This window comes from Globicephala melas, chromosome 16, assembly GCF_963455315.2.
Source record: "Globicephala melas chromosome 16, mGloMel1.2, whole genome shotgun sequence".
NCBI classification, from domain to species: domain Eukaryota; kingdom Metazoa; phylum Chordata; class Mammalia; order Artiodactyla; family Delphinidae; genus Globicephala; species Globicephala melas.
The window spans coordinates 63,258,361-63,280,261 of record NC_083329.1 but is presented as its reverse complement, the minus strand read 5'-3'; the positions used below and the strand labels follow the sequence as shown (position 1 = coordinate 63,280,261).

At 37.4% G+C, this 21,901-nt stretch overlaps 1 protein-coding gene across 8 annotated transcripts in view; it reads right to left on the bottom strand.

Annotated features, from left to right (window-relative positions):
* The window catches only part of LOC115856293 (solute carrier family 25 member 16), a 91,259-nt gene that overhangs the window by 5,558 nt on the left and 63,800 nt on the right, over nucleotides 1-21,901 (bottom strand). For 6 of the 8 annotated variants that reach the window (XM_060285877.1, XM_060285879.1, XM_070043811.1 and 3 more), the window contains 12 exons: nucleotides 21,296-21,515; nucleotides 17,237-17,354; nucleotides 16,291-16,456; nucleotides 14,656-14,850; nucleotides 12,890-13,120; nucleotides 9,769-9,885; nucleotides 9,576-9,685; nucleotides 8,809-8,918; nucleotides 7,945-8,169; nucleotides 1,889-2,082; nucleotides 1,707-1,796; nucleotides 1,420-1,624 (listed from right to left, as the gene is read on the bottom strand). In XM_060285877.1, the coding sequence (XP_060141860.1) occupies nucleotides 1,420-1,624; nucleotides 1,707-1,796; nucleotides 1,889-2,082; nucleotides 7,945-8,169; nucleotides 8,809-8,918; nucleotides 9,576-9,685; nucleotides 9,769-9,885; nucleotides 12,890-13,120; nucleotides 14,656-14,850; nucleotides 16,291-16,456; nucleotides 17,237-17,354; nucleotides 21,296-21,515 (1,981 nt within the window). Of the gene's footprint in view, nucleotides 1-1,419; nucleotides 1,625-1,706; nucleotides 1,797-1,888; nucleotides 2,083-7,944; nucleotides 8,170-8,803; nucleotides 8,919-9,575; nucleotides 9,686-9,768; nucleotides 9,886-12,889; nucleotides 13,121-14,655; nucleotides 14,851-16,290; nucleotides 16,457-17,236; nucleotides 17,355-21,295; nucleotides 21,516-21,901 lie in introns of those variants that run through there. The other 2 variants (XM_060285878.1, XM_070043813.1) reach the window with 2 other exon arrangements.

Sequence of the window (21,901 nt, the reverse complement as noted above, 5' to 3'; positions counted from 1 at the left end):
ACATGTGGAAACAGATGAAAAATATCTTCATCTTAAAGTTGAAGGTAAAAGAATTAACAAAAATGAATGATATTAGTCACTTTCAGAAAGCCACCCAGCGGCAACCCATCTTAAACATGCTACATAGAGTTCAGACTAAAATCTCTATGAAAGCCGACCATACACTGGCCTTCACAAACTTTACTGTGTTATCCCCCATTTTATAGGAATCAAAGGTCAGAAGAGATGAGTAGCCTGCCCAAGCCTCACAATAAATCATGGCACTAGGATTCAAACTTAGATCTGGCTCTAATATCTGTGCCCTTTCCATTTTCTTGTTGATTTTCATACAGATAATGGAGCGATAAGGTTCCCCAGTTTCTACCATACCTAGTAGAACTTTCAAAGGATTGTTTTGCTCCTACATCATTCCTTAGTAACCTTGATTAATTTTAATACAACTTATTTGGAATCCTGATGCCAAGAAAGAGGAAATGTGAGTAGCAAAAAAGACTCTGAAATATCACTGGTGAGGTTAAAAAATGGTAAATTATAACTAATAAATTAGAGTTGTGGTTTATAAAAGCAGTCATTTGTGAGATCAGTTTATGTGACTAAATATCCCAGAGCCTGCCTGCCCCTAGGTGTTAATTCTTCATCCTGAAACACTAAGGCAATGTCCAAGAGAATGAAAATCCCACCATGGTACACACATGGTAAGGCCCTATTTTTAACAACCAGCTGGCTCCACCCATCTTAATAACAAGAGATACACCTATTTTAGAATAACATGCATACATATAATTGGTCATTATATTTTTATTTGAACTTACATAGATTTCCAAATCAATAATGAGAAGCACTATATAAAACAAACTGTAGGAACACAGGGTCAAAACTTTGTTCTTAGTTCTCAGAAATAAGACTCAAGTCATTTAAAGTCCTTGTGCAGATTTTTTGTTTAATGACAGATTTGCAAAGAGATCTTTAGATGCATACGGTGGGGGGAGGAGATATATGGGAAATCTCTGTACTTTTAGCTCAGTTTTGCTGTGGACCTAAAACTGCTCTAGAAGATAAAGTCTGTTTTTTTAAAAAAGGTCATCAAAAGGACATCAATTTATCGTATCTGCTGTCCATTTGTAAACCCAGACCTTTGACAATATCAATGCCAATTCCTTTTATCGGAAATGTAATTATACAGTTGAGTTCACTTTCTACCTTTCTGACTTCAAAAGTCAATTTTGACATCTATCAATCACCAGAATAAACCTCCCAAAGACAGTGAGTCTACAGAAAGAAAAGATTCTTTTGTGTTAAAGTACAAGAAGTACACTAGTTTTAACTGATAAGCTCTAAGGAAGCAATCGCTACTGAAAACTGAGGAATTCAAATAACAGAGCAACAGGAGAAAAACTAAAGAAAATGTTTGTTTTTTACCTTGTCTGTGTTAAGGAAACAAACAGGACTTTTTGGCTCGAAAACTTCAACCAGCCAAGGATTTTCAGAATAATCAGCATAAAACTCCAGTTCCAGCTTTACATCTTTAAAGTTAGGTAGGTTTATCACTGCATTGGCCACTTTGTCTGATCCACACTCCAGCTTTCCTTCGTATGTCAGTTTATTACTTAAGGACATAATTTTACTAAGGGAATTACAAAATAATTTTAGTTTTAGTGATGAACACAAATACAAAAATCACTCGTAGCTGACACTGTTACAAATACCTGTTCATTCTGTACTGCACGGTTAACTGTACGACAGCATTCTTATTCTGTTCCAGCCTCTTGAATAAGCTTTCACTCATGCCAAGAGCTCTGTCAACAAATCCAGTTCAGGCTTATCAGTGTACTGAAACTGTCCCTTAAAAAGAATCTAGTTTAAAATTGAAACCTCAATGTCTGCTTACCTTGCTTCGCAGTTTAGCACCAGGGGAGGAAGCTGCTGATGATCCCCCACCAACACAAATCTCCGTGAAAAAAAAAGTGGCCCTAGGCAAACTGGTTGGCTAATTTGAGAGGCTTCATCCACTATACAAAAATCAAAAGTTTTACGAGAAAATATGGGATGGTTTACTCCCATACATGTTGTTGCAACTATAAGCTAAAAACAAATAGGGAAAATAGATCAGTTACTTAATATGTCCAAGAAATATACCTTGTTTTTCCCAGTTTTGAAATTAAAAGATCAAAAAAGAACTCTTTGTCCCCCAAAACAGGAATCCCCCAATATGATCGCAGAAACACATATAGCATACAAAAAATTTTAATTTTTTACTATAAATTTTTTAAAATCAAGTTAATTTTCCAGACACTATAACAATGCTCAAATTTCGATATTTCAAAATGGAAATCAGAAACATTCAAGAGGCAGTAAGTTAATGAATTTATTTTTTTAACGTCAACCAGGACTTTACTTCTGGGAAGATGGAATACTTTTCCCTACTCCTCCCACAAAGTACAATGAAAAACCCAGGACATTATATAAATATAAAACTATAAACATAAAGACTGAAAGGCGGAGAAAAGGTAGACCAGCTAGGAACCTTGGGACACGAGGAACACCACAGTTCCCTGGGTTTTCCTTTTGCCTCACATATCCCAGATTTGGAGGTGATAAGACTAGGAACACAGGAATGCCAATGTATGCAGACCAAAAGAAGTTCCAACAAAAGCCAAAAGAACAGGAAAGGGATAGCCTAGCAGACAGAAAACTTATACAATAATCACTCAACTCTAGCCAAACACCACATAAAAAACTATGGCCTCAATAGAAATAAAAAAACAAAAATAAATGGGACCTAATCAAATTTATAAGCTTTTTCACAGCACAGAAAACCATAAATAAAACAAAAAGACAACCTACAGACGGGGAGAAAATATCTGCAAATGATGCGAACAACAAGGGCTTAATTTCCAAAATATACAAACAGCTTATACAACTCAATAACAAAAAAACAAACAACCCAATCAAAAACTGGGCAGAAGGGACTTCCCTGGTGGTCCAGTGGTAAAGAATCCGCCTTACAATGCAGGGGACACCACATTGATCCCGGGTCAGGGAACTAAGATCCCACATGCTGAGGGGCAACTAAGCCCGCACGCTACAACTACTGAGCCCACGTGCCTCAACTTGAGAGCCTGCGTGCCACAACTAGAAAGAAGACCGAGCGCGGCAACTAGAGAGAAGCCCGCACACCACAACGAAGAGCCTGTGCGCCACAACGAAAGATCCCGCACACTGCAACGAAGATCCTGCATGTCACAACTAAGACCTGACACAGCTAAATATAAATAAATAAACTAATTAATTTAATTTTTTTTAAAAAAGAACTACATCTCCTTTATTAAAAAAAAAAAAAAGTGGGCAGAAGACCTAAATAGACATTTCTCTAAAGAAGACATACAGATGGCCAACAGGCACATGAAAAGATGCTCAACATCGCTATTAGAGAAACACAAATCAAAACTACAACGAAGTACCACCTCACACAGATCAGAATAGACATCATTAAAAAGTCTACAAATAATAAATAATAAATGCTAGCGAGGGTGTGGAGAAAAGGAACCCCACACACACACCGTTGGTAGGAATGTAAATCGGTGCAGCCACTGTGGAGAATAGTATGGAGGTTCCTTTAAAAACTAAAAATAGAGTCACCATATGATCCAGCAATCCCACTCCTGAGCATGTATCTGGAGAAAACTCTAATTTGAAAACATACATGTACCCCTATGTTCATCGCAGCGCTATTTACAATAACCAAGACATGGAAACAACCTAAATATCCATCGACAGATGAATGGATAAAGATGTGGTATATGTATACAATGGAATATTACTCAGCCATAAAAAATGAAATAATGCCATCTGCAGCAACATGGATGGATCTAGATTTCATACTAAGTGAAGTAAGCCAGAAAGAGAGAAAGACAAATATCATATGATATCATTTACACGTAGAATCTAAAAAAATGATACAAATGAAATTATTTACAAAACAGAAACAGACTCACAGACATAGAAAACAAACTTACGGTTACCAAAGGGGAAAGGGTGGCTGGAGGGATAAATTAGGAGCGTAGGATTAACAGATACGCACTACTATATATAAAACAGAGAAATAACAAGGTCCTACTGTATGCACAGGGATCTATATACAACATCCTGTAATAAACCATAAAGGAAAAGAAAAAAAAAACACATGTTCAATCTAATAAAGATTTTAGAAACTCTAAAAAAACAAAAACAAAAAATTATGGCCTTGCCCCCCTACCAATGCCAGCAAAGGTCAAGGGGGGATCCTAGACTTCCACCTGCCTGAGGCTGGAATAAGGCACCCCAATACCTTGCCAGGGTGGTGTCAGAGAGGTCAAGTCAGGATTTTCATCCCTCTTGGCTGGTAGTAACCCTCACCTGGTAATGTAGTGGAGACTGCGTGGGGAGCCTAGACTTCCTTCCACCCCTATCCAGCAGTAATGAGAAGCCTGTCACCTTCTGCATTAAAAGAGGCCAAGTAGGGATCCTGGACTTCAGCTCCCAGCTGGCAATAATGAGGTGGCATACACTCTTGCCCTACCAGGGTAGTGTTAGAGCTAAAACAGCAGTTTTAAATAATACAATACAAAAATGTTCAGATTTCATCAAAAATCACTCATTATATATAGAACCAGAAATATCTCAAACTGAATGAATATAAGACAATCAATAGATGACAGTGATGTTAGAATTACATGACAAAGATTTTAAAGCAGCCATGATAAGAATGTTTCAATGAACAATTATGAACACACTTGAAAAGAAAAAGATATAAAATCTCAAGAAAATAAAAGTCTTGGCAAAGAAACAGAAGGTAAAAAGAAGAACCAAACGGAAATTTTAGAACTGAAACTAGAATAATTAGAATTTTAAAATCATGGAATAGACTCAACAGCAAGGGACAGAGAAAAGAATCAGTGAACAAAGGCATAGAAAAGTAGAAATTATATAGTCTGAATAACAGACAGAAATAGACTGAAAAAACAAAAACTACACAGAGCCTCATGGACCTGCAGGACATAAAGGATCCACCATTCATGTCTTCACAGTCCTAGCAGAAAAGAAAGAGGGAGGGGCTGAAAAAGCACTAGAAGAAATCATGGCTAAAAATGTCCTAAGTTTGGCAAGAGACATTAAATCTATAGATTCAATAAGCTGGGAAAACTCCAAACATGATAGAAAAAAATCCACTACAAGACATATCATAATTAAAATTCTAAAAACTAAAGAAAAGAAAAAATTCTGAAAAGGAGCCCAGGTAAACACCACCTTGCTATAAGGAAAAACATTCCAATTCAAAGGTCAGCCTATTTCTCATCAGAAACCACGGAAGCCAGAAGAAAATGGCAGAATATTTTCCCAGTATAAAAGAATTACATATTTACCCAGAATCCTATAACTAGCAAAACTACCCTTCAGGAATGAAGGGAAGTTGAGACATTCTCACTTTGTATATCACTATCCACCTATCAGAATGGCCAAGATGAAAAATAGTTAACACCACCAAATGCTGACGAGGATCACTCACACTCTGCTGGTGGGAATGTAAAATGTTATAGCTTCTTTAGAAAACAGTTTGGTAGATTTTTTTAAAACTAAACATGCAACTACCAAATGACTCAGACACTGGACCCCTGAGCATTGATCCCAGAGATATGAAGACTTACATTCACACAAAACCCTATACATGAATGTCTATAGCAGCTTTATTTGTAATAGCCCAAAACTGCAAACAATCCAGATGTTTTCCAATGGGTGAATGGTTAAACAAATTGTGGCGCATCCATACTGTGGAACAATACTCACCAATAAAAAGGAGCAAACTACTGATTGATACATGTAACAATCTGAATCTACAGAGCATTAGGCTAAGTGAAAAACACCAATCCCAAAAGATTACATACTGTATGTGAAACCAAGCAGGACCTTGTGGGGCCCTCCTAGGAACAAAAGCCTTTCCGGGTCCCCCATTTCTTATTTGAAGGATAAAGGCTTCAGTCTCCTCGATCTTCCCAGAGTTCCAAAGGGCATATTCAAACAGCTACTAATCAGGGAAATAGGGGATGCAGAAACAAAGGAGGAACAATCAAGAAACTATAGTGCAGGGATTAAAGAATGATCCTGGTTCTTCCTCAAGGAATATAGGTTACAAATATCTTTGAGTTCCTTTTTTTTTTTTTTTAATTTTTAGTGCAGTATAGTTGATTTACAATGTTGTGTTTGTTTCTGCTGTACAGCAAAGTGAATCAGTTATACATATATCCACTGTTTTTTAGATTCTTTTCCCATATAGGCCATTACAGAGTATTGGGTTCCCTGTGCTATACAGTAGGTCCTTATTAGTCACCAATTTTATATATAGTAGTATGTATATGTCAATCCCATCTCCCAATTTATCCCTCCCCCGCTCCCTTGAGGTCTTCTGCAGGAAATAAGGCCGGCACCCAGGTGGAGGATAGTAACTTCAGGCTGAGCACAAGATTCCTGGAGCACCACCCTGTTACCTCACCACCAACCAACCAGAAGAAAGATACACACCCTGCAGCCCTCACCCCAAATTTTGCCTATAAAAACTTCTCCCTGAAAAGAGTTTGAGGTTTTTGAGCACGAGCTGCCTGGTCTCCTTGCTTGGCCCTGCAATAAACATTTCTCTGCTCCAAACTCTGACGTTTCAGTTTGTTTGGCCTCACTGTGTGTCCGGCACACGAACTTTTGTTTGATAACATATATTTCCACTTATATAACATTCTTGAAACAACAAAACTGTAGAAATGGAAAACAGAAAAGTGGTTATCAGGGGTCAAGGAATGAGTAGGCAGGAAAGAAGTGGGCATAGTTATAAAAGTACAACGAGAGTGATCCTTGTGGTAATGGAACTATTCTGTATGTAGACTGTATCACTGTCAATATCCTTGTGATATTTTACTTTAGTTTTGCAAAATGTTACTACTGGGCAAAGGGTATACATAATCTCCCTGTATTATTTCTGTCTACTGTATGTGAATCTATAATTATCTCAAAATAAAAACTTTTAATTTAAAAAAGTAAATCAGATATACATCTTAGCCACTTCAAAATTTTTCAATAATTGGGATAGATATTAGACAAAAGAGTTGTTAAGAAGAGTCTATTAAAATCTATTTTAGATAATTTTTAAGACAAAAATATCAGTTAAGACTTCCCAGTAAAAATACATACAGACATTAAATAAAAATTAGGTTCTATATCAAAGCCTAAAAATACCTATCACAAGACTATTCATATACCATTACTTCTAATTCAAACTCACTAAAAAATCCTGATTATTAGTTTTCTAGGTGTGACACTATAATATAATAAGAAATACACATTTGGTCTTCCTTCTGGTTCTTGACTCAGAGCTCCTAAAACCCTTGGAATTCCCTGATTGCTGGGGTGAGGGGAACATCTTTCGTTATTCATAAGTCCCTTTTAATCATACCTGAGTTTATGCTAATGAGCTGACTTTCTTGAGTTCTGCGAGCCATTCTAGCAAATTATAGAATCCAAGGAGGAGGACACAGGAACCCTCAAGCTGGGCACAGGAGGCTTGAACTCGCAATTGAGAACTGAAGTAGGGGGCAGTCTTGTGGGACTGAGTCCTTAACCTGTGGAGTCTGCACTAACTCCACGTAGTCAGTGTCAGAAGTGTGAGCAGACAGAAACAGAGTTTTCTTTTACTAGGATATTTTAAACTAGAAGATGGGAGCCCTGAATAATAAACCAGAAACCGTATTTCAGTTCAGAAGCAAAGAACAAACTATAAACTCATAAACTGGTCCTGTGGTTTATATAAATTAATCACGTGCAAATTTGGTCAATGCAATTAAATTTCCCAACGTACCATTTCTCCCCTCATTCTGGCTACAAAAATTACTGTCAGTATTATTATACAATAATTGTACTTACTTGACTATTGTAGAGTTCTTCTAGAAGAGCTAAGGATCTAATGGATTTTGATCTGCAAATATCCTCCTCTGTAAATTTCTGGATATCTGGATGTACCTTCTGAGTCTGACCCAAGCGCAAAAATCCAATTTTAAACTTTGCTAACTTCAAAAGAATATTGTCAACAGCTGAGTGTGTATAGCTGGTCAACAAAACACTAAAACCACAGGCATAGAGAATTCTTACCTAATAATGAATAAAAGGAAGGAAAACAGCATTACTTTTAACTCCTGGTAATTTTTAACATTTATATTTTTTGAATAGAATTAGAAAGCTTAATAGAAAGCATATCTAAGAGCTGAGCCAAGTAACTTTTTAAAAAACTATATAGCCAAAATGTTTTATGAAAAAAACACAGCATTATTATCATGTTATTAATGATATGTTAATAATATATTATGTCATAATAAAATTGAATACAAATACACTTTGACTAGTGCCTGGCACACAGTATCAGTCAATAAATATTTGCTGCCGTCATTATGATTATTCTAAGACTGCTCAGTAATTTACTGACATGAAAAAAAAACTCAAGAAAACTCTATTTCAACCGCCTCTGTACAACTTATCATTTTTTAAAGGGAAGGAAAACATACATATAACAACAACACAAAGAGATTTTAGACAATCTTACATGCAAGATATCTACAAGGTGATCACAACTATTGGTAATTTAGGTTTTCTATTTCTCATGTCACTTTTAGTTTGAAATAAAGGCATTTTGACTTAAAATTCAGCCCTTTTTATATCCAGTATCACATTCTCTGAACCAAGGAGAAGCTGATTTAAATATTCAGTTTCTAAGCAAAAGAATAATAACCTTACAAGAGTACATATTGTAGTTGTTTTTCCTGTTCCAGGCATACCCACGATGAGGGTGTAGTCTTTTGAAAGAAGTACCTTTTTCATGGCTTGCCTTTGAGGCTTATTCAAACCTACATTTAAATGTAAAAATAACAGGAAAAAGAGTGTTGAATTTCACTGAGCACCTTAACTATTTTACAAGAAAAGCTGACTCTATTCTAGTCTGTTCTTCAATACATCTTTTCAAAGTAAGGAAATATCATGGTGACAGTAAAGGTCACAGGTAAACTAATTCCAAAGAGATGCTGTCTAAAAGTTGTAATTACAAGTTTATAAATTATTAAAGGACTTCCCTGGTGGCCCAGTGGTTAAGAATCCGCCTGCCAATGCAGGGGACACAGGTTCAAGCCCTGGTCCGGGAAGATCCCACATGACGCGGAGCAACTAAGCCCATGCGCCACAGCTACTGAGCCTGTGCTCTAGAGCTCACGAGCCACAACTACTGAGCCCGTGTGCCACAACTACTGAAGCCCGGGCGCCTAGAGCCCATGCTCCGCAACAAGAGAAGACACAGCAATGAGAAGCCCACGCACCGCAACAAAGAGTAGCCCCCAGCTAGCCGCAGCTAGAGAAAACCCGTGCACAGCAACAATAGACCCAACTCAGCCAAAAATAAATAAATAAATTTATTTTTTTTTAAGTATTAAAATGCTAGACTATAATATAGATTAAATTATAAATAGAACCAAGAAAAATTAATGGATGCAGACACGCTGATTATAACATACCTTTTAGAATGCAGGCAACTGTGTCCTTTGCATCATGTGGAAGAACAGAACTGAGGTAGGATATAAACTGCGGTTCGCGAAAGTCAATGATTAAATCTCGAAGTTTTTGACTGAAAAGAAAAAAAAAGCTTTTTTTTACTCCACGTTCCTTAGGAAAGTGGAGCAAAATTCAGATTCATTTATTGTTACAAACCTGACAGAAGTATTTTCCATCAGTTTAGAAAGATTTCCTAATGGGGTATCTATATTACAATGTTTTTCTTCCTGGTCCAATCTGAACAAAGTTGATTCTGGGAGTCCTGACAAGTTCCTAAAACAGAAAACAGATGTACATGAATGTTTTTCATTTAACATAGTCAGTGGGTCTGTATAAGACATATGCTGCTGTCTGCTAAAAGAGTAAATGAGCCAGAATTGCTATTAAAATGGCTACCAGCCCCTAATACATACTTGCCAACCAGAGACAGGATGAGGCCCTGGATTGGTGGGAAAAGGGAGAAGGGGAAGGCACCAAAGTCAAAGCAGTTAATAATCGGGAACCTACAACATTTGCTAACAACTCACTTGGACCTGGGCAAGTTCGACCTGGGCAATTCAGCCTGGGCTCACCACCCCAGAAGGATCCTAAGCATACGGCTCCTCCCTCCTCCAGCCTGGAGTACAGGTCTCTTTCCCGACAGCTTCTCCCACTCCTCTATCAGCCCCTAAACCATGATGTTCCCTAGGTTCCCTCCCTGGTCCTGTGTACTCTTCTTTCTTGTCATTTTTCCTCTGGTCCCATGCCCCTATGTGGGTCTAAATCCCAACTCTACATCTTCAGGCCTGACCTCACATTCCTCTCCCACCCTGTTTCTCACCCAAGCTTCAGGTTTGGATATCCAGCAAACAGCAAGATATTTATTTCCACTTAGTTAAAACCCAGGCTATGAAAGTTCAATTTTTCAAAACTGAACAACTCTTTATTCCAGCTGAACCCGATCCTTCTTCTGTGGTCCTGACCTCAATTAATGGCTCTTGCATCCACACAGCTGTCTTGATCCTTCCCTCTTCCTCACTCTCTTCCAACCCTGCACACTCGATCAGGATCCCATGTCAGACAGTTTTACTTTCTAAATACTTCTCAAAGTCATTCCACCTTCTCTGTCAAAACTACCCTGCCCTCAATCACCTCAAGCCTGGGCCACTACAACAGATGCCTGACTTTTCGGCTTTCAGTTTTGCCTCCATTAATTAACTCTATTCTCCACAGTGCATCCAAAGAAAAATGCAAATCTGATTATTATCATTCTTCTGTTTAAAACTCTTCAGTACATCTGAAAAAGTAAAGTCAGAACTTCTTAATATGGTATATAAGACCTTCTATGACCTGACCTCTCCAATCATTCCCTTCTTTATCTTTTACATTCCAGAAACTAATTATTACCTGTACTTTCCTGAACACTCCACTTCATACCATCAGGTCTTTCCACACCCTGTTCCCTCTGTTTGATATACTCCTCTCACACTGCTTCATCAGGCTAATTTATTCACCCACAGGGTGAAGATCTGGAATGACCTTTTCCACAAAGCCTTCCCTGAGCCTCCTAAAACTGGGTTAAATGCCTCTCCTCTGTGTTCCCATCAATCCAAACACTTGTCATATTAGACCAAAAACATATTTATTTATTTGTTACCCACAAGACTATGAGTTCCTCAAGGGTTTACAAAGCACGTAATACATGTTAGGTGCCAAATAAATACCTCAAAGGACTGACTGCAGGGATTCCTAAGAAACAACAGAAATATCACAGCTGATACTCCGATATCATGAAAGCTAGGCTAGGACTGGTTATGGCTTAACTAGGATTACTGATTAGCAGAGAGCAAGCCTGGACATTTCCACTGCATCCCAATTACTGATCTCCATCCACTAAGAAATGTGACGCATGCCGGCACTTAAATGCAAGAAAGGCTGGGGGTCCAGGAAGAAGGGAATATGGATTTTTTTTTTTTTTTTTGCGGTACGCGGGCCTCTCACTGTTGTGGCCTCTCCCGTTGCGGAGCACAGGCTCCGGATGCACAGGCTCGGCGGCCATGGCTCACGGGCCCAGCCATTCCGCGGCATGTGGGATCTTACCAGACCGAGTCACGAACCTGTGTCCCCTGCATCGGCAGGCGGACTCTCAACCACTGCGCCACCAGGGAAGCCCGGGAATATGGATATTAACAAATATGGATATTAGTTTCTACCACAAATTTTCATACCGACTTTTCTATTTAATTAATATTATTAAATTAACTCACTTTGTTTTAACTTATACTTTATAAATATAAAGTATTTACAACTCTAAATGGAAAAAAGCATCATCTTTAAAAAAATGAGGGCTTCCCTGGTGGTACAGTGGTTAAGAATCCACCTGCCAACGCAGGGGACACGGGTTCAATCCCTGATCTGGGAAGATCCCACATGCCACGAAGCAACTAAGCCCGTGCTCCACAATTACTGAGCCTGCGCTCTAGAGCCCGCGTGCCACAACTACTGAAGCCCACGCACCTAGAGCCCGTGCTTCGCCACAAGAGAAGCTACCGCAATGAGAAGCCCACACGCCGCAACTAGAGAAAGCCCACACGCAGCAACAAAGACCCAACGCAGACAAAAAATAATAACAATAATAAAATTATAAAAATAAAATATTTAAAAAAAAGGAGAGAATGAAACGGTGAGTGCCCAGAGTGCTAAGAAGGAGAAATAAGCTTTACAGTCAACACAGGGCATCTGTCCTGCCTGCTGTACACATGGTTGTGAGAATCTGATAAGATTACATCCACATTAGCACTATGGAATGTAATGTATTAAACAAAAGTTTAGCAGTTGGATAATTGCTAAATGCCACTGAACTCTACATTTAAAGTGGTTAATGATTAATTTTATGTTATGTGAATTTTATCTAAATTTTTTTTAAAGGCATGGAGTACTGGTACATGCCACTACATGAAGATGATCCTCAAAAACAGTACGCTAAGTGAAAAAAGCCAGTCACAAAAGACCACATATTGTATGATCCCATTTATGTGAAATGTTCAGAAGAGGCAAATCTATAAAGATAGAAAGGGAACTTGTGGTTGCCTAGGGCAGGGGGAGTGACTACAGGATACAGGGAGTCTTTTGCGGGTGATGAATATGGTCTAAAATTGATTTTAGTGCTGACTGCACAGCTCTGTGAATATACTAAACATCACTGAATTATACACTTTAAATGGATGAACCATATGGTATATGTTTACATATCAATAAAGCTTTATCCCCCCCACCCAAAAAGGGAACATTTCATTACCTGTCTAATAAACAGGTTACAGTTGTCATGTTAATCTCCTTCACGTACCCCCTAGACAAAGCAAACAATGTTCTCTCTTCTCCACTTAAAATAATTCTGTCACCTGCCATTAGATTTGTGACAGGCATGACACCATTTTTATGTTGGAAATTATGTAAATATTGTCCATCACAAACTGTCTTTACATGTTCTGTTCTAATCAGGTTCCCAATGCAGCTGCCACTCTCCTCCCTATGAGAGAGAAAGAAAAAGAGAAATTAGTTTTAAAATAATCTCTCAGGACTTCCCTGGCAGTCCAGTGGTTAAGACTCATGCTTCCACTGCAGGGGGCACAGGTTTGATCCCTGGTCGGGGAACTAAGATCCTGCATGCATGCGACAAGGCCAAAAAAAAAAAGAAAATCTCTCATCACCAGATCTCTAGAAAGGTGCTAGGGAGCACCTCCCTTGTTGCACCCACAGTCTGGGATTTGTTTTTGTTAAATATTTATTTATTTATTTGGCTGCATCAGGTCTTAGTTGTGGCACGTGGGCTCTAGAGTGCTCGGGCTTAGTTTTCCTGAGGCATGTGGGATCTTAGTTCCCAGACCAGGGATTGAACCCAAATCCCCTGCATTGGAAGGCGAATTCTTAACCACTGGACCACCAGGGAAGACCCTGAGATTTCTGAACAACTTGCATATCAGCACTTTGATTCTTGACTGACACCCCACCTCCTGTGCTGATACACATATAACACTACAGAAGACAAATCGTAGTAACCTGACTCTGAACCTGAAGTGAAGAAAGTAGTAACGTTATTTCTTTACTGTTTATAAGAGAATTTATAATTATTGTTACTAAAACAATGGCAAGCAAAGTGATAAGTCCACTGCCTCTTAGAAGTAAGCATTAAGCATTTACAAACTCTCAGGCATTACTATTATACTAGAGAAGCTTGCTGGCGCGTACACTGGACGTATTTACTGTACTTATGTAGTCTGTTGAAAATGACTTAAACTTTGTCCACTGTAATGGTGCCTTGTGTTAAAGTCTAGTATTAAGGAAATAAAAATCTAAGGTCTAAAGTCACATTATTATCAATATTCATTCTGGAAAGAAAGAAATGGATCAAAAGCAACTAAATATGACATAAAGAAATATACTATGCAAAGACATAGAAAGTTATAACGTTACAAGTAACTTGTAAAAGAACGGATCTCACAAAATACAATATTGACCCACTTTAGAAAATGTGAATCTCTATCAAAACTTACAAAAATAAAGACTTTCAAAATGCTAGTATTTAAAATATTAAGTAAAACTTCATTAATTTCCACTGTACCAATATGCTAAAATTCACCTTATGATATACTCAAGTTTATAATCTTCTCACTGATGAAAAAGGATTTAATTTCACTAGTAATTTTTTAAGTAAGATTTCTTGAGGTTTATTTATTTACGTATTTGTATATTTATCTATTCTGGCCGTGCCACATGGCATGCGGGATCTTAGTCGTCCGCCCGCCCCACACCCTAAGGAGTGGAAGCGAGGAGTCTTAACCACTGGACCGCCAGAGAAGTCTCAAGGTATATTTAATCTACTGAAAATAACAATGGTGCTCTACTTAGAAACAATTCACTGACAGCCATCTGGAGTTGGCATGAATATACGAAACTGCATGGCTTTAACATGCTACATAGCCTGTATTTGTCATGAATTACAAATTTCATACCACTGGCTAATCCAAATTACTGAACTTTTACTGTATTAAATGGACCACTTACATATCTGAAGCAGGCGTTAACCATATGGTTTGGTAATTTTTTTTATTATGCTTTGACTGTGACTCCAGGGTTAACATAAGACACCAAAGGCTGAAATACTCTAAGTGTGTAAGTTTTAGATGCTGGGTTTCTTCTTTTATTTTGGGCTGCATGCTGGTCGGGACTGAACTGTCATCCATCTGTTGTTCAACCGCTCTAAAGATAAAGTTCCAAGTCAGAGATGCATATGAAACATTTCACTGGCTGGTTATGAAATGAGGCATTTCTAAAATAAATACACATATATGATGATCATCATAACTTATAACCACAGCCCCTAATTTTCTTTTAAAGTCATTTCAACATTTCATAAGCCAAATGGCTTTTTACAAAACAAAATGCCCTAGAAACTCAATACTGCATTATTTTGCCTTGAATGACTGTTCCCCTAACAAGTGCTGAAGTTTCATTATAGCCCAGTCTTCATTCCTATATATAGCAAGTTTCGGCTTTTTGTAGGATTGCATTTCTCAAAATCACAGTATTTGTACATCCAGCTCTGTGCCATTAAGAAAGTCAACATAAAAACATGGAGAACCATGTGGAGTATCAATTTTGCTCAATATTAATTTTGAATTTTTATATAGAAACAAATACATTATAGGATAGCATACAAAACATGGAGAGTAAAACTTAAGAGTTCAAAAATATGTGCTTGTACTATAGGCCCAGATTTCCCATGGTTCACAGTCTCTGCCATTAAGAGATCTTTTGATACAATACAGTTGACCCTTGAATAACATGGGACTGAACTCTATGGGTCCACTTATACGTGGACTTTTTTCAATAGTAAATACTACAGTACTAAATGATCTGAGGTTGGCTAAATACAGGAATGTGGAAGAATCTCGTAATATGAAGGGCCATCTATAAGTTATACTAAGATTTTCAACTGCAGGGAGGGTTGCCACCCCCAACCCCAGTGTTGTTCAAGGGTCAACTGTACTTTTAAAACTCCTTTATGTGAATTTTCAGGCTGATTTAGAACTTTGGTTCTGATTTGATCTTGTTTCCTAGTCTGAATTACATCTAACTACCTTCTTGTTTCCTCCAAAACTCTCACTGGCTATGAAGGTGTCAATACATATGATTGCTCACAAGACAGCTAATAAACTTCCCATATGTAGAAAAACAGACATATATAAGTAAGACAAGTCTACTGAATCATATCAAAGTGTCTGGAAGAACAAATTTCCCTATTTTGAGCTACAAAAGGTTTGAAATTAAAATATCAACTAAGAAAGGGAAGATTTCTTGAAATATCATTTAAGAAAAGCTGTATTAACAATGCCTATACTACATCTTTCTTAAGTAGGTTCCATAAGTTCTACAATTATTTCATTTCCCCAGGAACTATATGCAGCAAGATTAAAATATTCACTTTTGGAAAAAGTTTTAAAAGCATTCTATCTCTCCAAGGAAAGAGGCTTGTTATATAATATGAACTAGCTGTGCTTGGTTTTTTTTTTTCTATTCCCTTTGTTTTAAATAACCAAAATGAAACCATCAATGCCAGACCAGACAACAATGTAAAATCATTCTGAGTTGAATACTTACTTAACTGGAATTAATACTTTTGGAAGACAGTGTGTTTACCTGCTATAAAGAGCACAGTTGCCCATCTGTGAGCAATATTTACAGGTTTGCTGTTCCTCAATTATTTGTGGCAAAGGAGCAAGCTTTGTCTTCTCCTCTCCAGTAGCAGATTTGTTAATACGATGAAACAAAGAGAATGCCATCTGGTTTCTTAGCCTTAATAATTCTATGAGGGAAAAAAGGATGGGTGTTTTTTAAGAATTAAGTAAAGTTTATTACACATCTTTTCCATTATATATAACTTTCAGATTCAAAAACATAAAAAAGGAAAGAACAACATTCATATTTCCCACTATACTAAAATAACCACTGATAACATTTTGGTATATTTCCTTCAATTTTTGTTCACTTGATAAGTTCTTTGAATAACCATGAATCTCATAAGTAGTAAATATTGTGAAGCTGGTGTTTTATTGGCTGAATGCTAAGGACAAATACAGCTATCTAGAGTGTCTTGAATGTAAGACAGCAAGTTTAAAATAAACTTGCTTGTGGTGCAGTGGTTGAGAATCTGCCTGCTAATGCAGGGGACACGGGTTCGAGCCCTGGTCTGGGAGGATCCCACATGCTGCGGAGCGACTAGGCCTGTGAGCCACAACTACTGAGCCTGCGCGTCTGGAGCCTGTGCTCCACAAGAGAGGCCGCGATAGTGAGAGGCCCGCGCACTGCAATGAAGAGTGGCCCCCGCTTGCCACAACTAGAGAAAGCCCTCACACAGAAACGAAGACCCAACACAGCAAAAATAAATTAATTAATCAATAAACTCCTACCCCCAACATTTTCTTAAAAAAAAAAAAAAAGCACCACAACTTACCAATTACAACCTGTTTTAGGCCTAGCGATGGCAGTGAGTGATTGTCAGGTATAAATGTGTGTCACCAAAAATTGAAGGAAAAAACCAACCAACAAAACCCAGAGAAGTAAAATTGAGAGAAAACAGCTCAACCTCTTTTATCGAGATGGTTGGCAGGTACAGGATACATCTGGCCGGTCTTCAGGTAGAGGAGCAGGCCAGCCTCTGGATCAGCTCTCCTCTCTTGGCTTAGCAGTGTGTACAGAACAAGCTGTGAAAACATGGTATATTTCATCAAATAAAACTTTAACTTTCTATATTTACATACATGTTTTGCAATCAATACATATTGTAATTTTAAAATCAAAAGGTGAATCAAGCTATTTCCATTTTGAAAATAACATGATCCAAATTTAGTAAAGGTAATACAATAAATTCAAAGTCAAATATTTAATTTCCACAAAACATAGTATATGCTTCTCAGTTTTACACAGACAAAAAAGAAATATTTAGAATTTTTCTTAGATGGTAAATAATCTCCAATAAGTTAAAGAGGGAAATTAATCAAGCTATGTTTTCCATTTTGAAGTTGTCTTCAGACAGTATTTTCCCTGTTTAAAATGAGTGGATTAAACACTAAAATGCATATTATTTATGTCATAGTTACTGTGACAACTAAATGAGACTAACTCTACTAACAGTTTACTGGGTTTTTTTCCAGAGCAGGAGGGAGCATTAAGTGCTTTAAGTTTATGTGGCGCTCTTCAGAGAAACCATCTAAGACAAGTTAGAAATGGCTCCTTTAGTTCATGGAAACACCTTAGCAGCAACATTTGAGCCTATGTAGCATGTTTTGGGATGTCTTCTTATAAGCACTCCACTTGTGTTGCCTGATACAGCATAAGTAACCAAATAAAACTTTTAAAAATTAAAATGAACTCATAAATGACAGGGTGAAGCCTTGGGGCTGTGGACCAAGGGAGTCAAGCCAAACTAATGGTCCATCTATGTTAAGTTTTTCCCTTCACGGGAACTGAGGCAGAAGGAAGAGGATTCTGCTTCTGGGACTTATTAAAAGGAAAAAATATCTGAAATGAAATTCCCTTCATATTATGATAAAAGAAAGCCGGACTGCAATTTTACAACACTGTTATAATCCAACTATATCACAAGTGAAATAGGTTTCTGTGACCTGGTTTAGAGATCACAGCTCCATATAATATTTTTCCTTTAGAAAATGTGTTTCAGGGGGACTTCCCTGGTGGTCCACTGGTTAAGACTCCACACTCCCAATGCAAGGGGCACCGGTTTGATCCCTGATCAAGGAACAGAGATCCCACATGCCGTGCAGCACGGCCAAAAAAAAAAAACAAGAAAATGTTTCTAATGTCACATTACTGACTTAGAAATGAATTTTTAGAATACAATCCATTTATAAAATAAAGATCTTCCTTAACTAAAGTTAGTTTATAACATAAACTTTTTCTGTATTACCAAAGTGAGAAGTCAAATCTCCTAAAAGGTATATGTATACATATAGCAGATTCACTTTGTTATACAGCAGAAACTAACACAACAATGTAAAGCAATTATACTCCAATAAAGATGTTAAAAAATATATATATACATAACAAAAAAGGAAGTGATTTAAAATCTTTAATGAAAAATTATACCTGGATTTAAAATTCTTTTGCTTATGCACTAGTAATTATATTCATTAAAGTTTTAATTTGAAGAAAAAAAAATTCCTAAAAGGGGAGATCTATGTCTTTCCTCATCCGCAATATCTATTTACCTATCTATCTATGTATATATCTCAATGAATTACTATAATTATTCTTTCAATGTCTCCTTGTTTCTTACTCAATGAATATGCAATATGCACTCCAATATATTTGTTTGAGCCTTGTCCAAATCATTTTTCCTGTTTTTAAATATGATAAACACCACTGTATTCTTAAAAGTTCTTCTTCCAGCTTCTATTCTTGCAAAGATAAAAGTTCCAACTGAACAAAATTAAATACAGTAACATTCTTTGCCTTGAAGGCACTACAATTTAGAGCAGTGGCCTTAGAAGAAAGGTCTTTAAATCTAGACCACTTTAGATGCTGAAATGCTTTTGTATTTCTCTTCCTTTTAGCATTCAGAAGTGATTTCAAACAAACTTGTCCTTAAAAACACAAGTAAAAATTTTCAGCCTCACGTACACAAAACACATTTCTTCAAATCTTTGACTTCCAAATAGCTTTTCTTGGGCTTCCCTGGTGGTGCAGAGGTTAAGAATCCACCTGCCAATGCAGGCGACACAGGTTCGAGCCCTGGTCCGGGAAGATCCCACATGCTGCAGAGCAACTAAGCCCGGGCGCTACAACTACTGAGCCTGCACTCTAGGGCCCGCGAGCCACAGCTATTGAGCCCATGCACCGCAATTACTGAAGCCTGCGCGCCTAGAGCCCGTGCTCCACAACAAGAGAAGCCACCACAATGAGAAGCCCGTCGACGCAACTAGAGAAAGCCCACGTGCAGCAACGAAGACCCAACACAGCCAAAAATAAATAAATTTTAAAAATAAATAAAAATTTTTTAAAAATAGCTTTTCTTCTATCTAGACATGATTTTCCTTTCACAAGAAGGCTTTAATCTAGCCAAGTCTTTGTTCATAATTTCAGCCATTTCTGTTTTACCAAAGTGAAAAATTCAAGTCTTCTGATAGGGGAAGCCTAATTTTTCCTCTACCTCCAGTATCTGTAAAACCCAATGATAGGTGAAACAACAAGGTTACCCTATTTTTCATTCCCAAATGGAAAAGCTTTTGTGAGAACCTTTGGTGCTTGGTACACAATTAAGAATAGCAAGAAAGATTTAATAAGGGAAGATCTTGTTAATCCCTGATTATACAATTCAGTACTTTGAATCTGCACCTATTTTACATAAAATCTGCTGAAATAAAATGTGAAAATTCCATGGGCAAAAGGAAGTTTAAGTTATATTACAAATGCTATGTTATTTGTTATATTATTTGTTCCTTTAATACTTATTATACCATAAAAATACAATAATGTTACTACTTTTAGTTTTATCTTTGCTTATTTAAAAGTGTCTAGGGGACTTCCCTCGTGGTCCAGTGGTTGAGACTCCACGCTTCCACTGCAGGGGGCTCGGGTTCGATCCCTGGTGGGGGAACTAAGATCCCATGTGCCACGAGTGCAGCCAAAATAAAATAAAATAAATTAAAAAAAAAAAAAGTGTCTAGAACATACCATAGACTGCCAATGTGGAGGTTGGCAGAGGGAATGGAAATAATTAGAAAAAATAGAACTTTATGTTAGTTACTTTGATTTGTTAACTCACTATAATTAATATAAATTTCAGGTCATTTTGAAGGACAACAGAAGACATATTTACCAAGGAGAAGATGATTAAGAAAACTTGAATTTAACTTAATGGTAAGATACAGTTCTATATTTCATTTTAAATAAAAATCAATATATTGGGACTTCCCTGGTGGTCCAATGGGCAAGACTCCGCGCTCCCAACAAAGGGGGCCCAGGTTCAATCCCTGGTCGGGGAACTAGATGCCACATATATGCCACAACTAGGAAGCCCTCATGCCGCAACTAAACATGCTGTAACGAAGATCCCACCTGCCGCAACTAAGACCCGGCGCAGCCAAAATAAATAAATAATTTTTTTTTTTTTAAAAAGAACAATGGGGCTTCCCTGGTGGCGCAGTGGTTGAGGGTCCACCTGCCGATGCAGGGGACACGGATTCATGCCCCGGTCTGGGAAGATCCCACATGCCATGGAGCGGCTGGGCCCGTGAGCCATGGCCGCTGAGCCTGTGCATCAGAGCCTGTGCTCCGCAACGGGAGAGGCCACAACAGTGAGAGGCCTGCGTACCGCAAAAAAATAAAAAATAAAATAAAATAAAATTGTAAAAGAACAATGGGACATTTTTTTAAAAAAAAATCAGCATCATTGGATTAAAGGTCAGAAGTAAAAGAATAAATTTACACTGCTGTTTCCTAAAGAGTATCCTATGTAGATGTTACATGAAAACAGTAGCTCTGTGGTAAATTAAGTTTAGGAAATGCTGGGTTAAATTAAAAATCACCTGAATTGAATCAAAATATATAAAGCGACTACATTTCAAACATATTAAAAAAATTTAAATATATTACACACTGATAATTTTCTTATTAATATTTATACCTGACTACGGTGTTCAATAGAATTTGATTCTTTGCCAGTTTTAAGTTCCAGTGGCATTATCTTATATTTCGTTTTACATCCTCTATGTATCTTCACACCAACTGTAACATCTATTTTGCCCTTCAATCCAAACCTAGGAGACCAAATGCTTTCTTCAATATCCAGTGAGTTTATAACTTCGATATTACATGTTGAATTACCGTCACTACCATCACTTGGCCTAAAAAACAAAACACAAAGATATTTAATTAATTAGAAATATTTAACTAAAATATTTAATTGAATTGAATTAGAACACTTAGCTCATTTCTTATATGCTGGCATTGACTCTCTACTGCATGCACGGAATGTGGGGATGGGAAGGAGTCTACAGACATTTATGGCAGTGATTCTCAAAGTATGCTTCCTGGATGAGTAGCATCAGCACCACCCAGGGAATGTGTCATAAATGCAAATTATCAGGCCCCATTCCAGACCAACAGGTGAGGCCCAGAATTTGTTTAACAAACTCTCCAAGTGATTCTGATGCACAGGCAAGTTTGAATCCTATCAGTTCTAACTCATAATTTATTTATTTATTATTTTTATTGGAGTATCGTTGCTTTA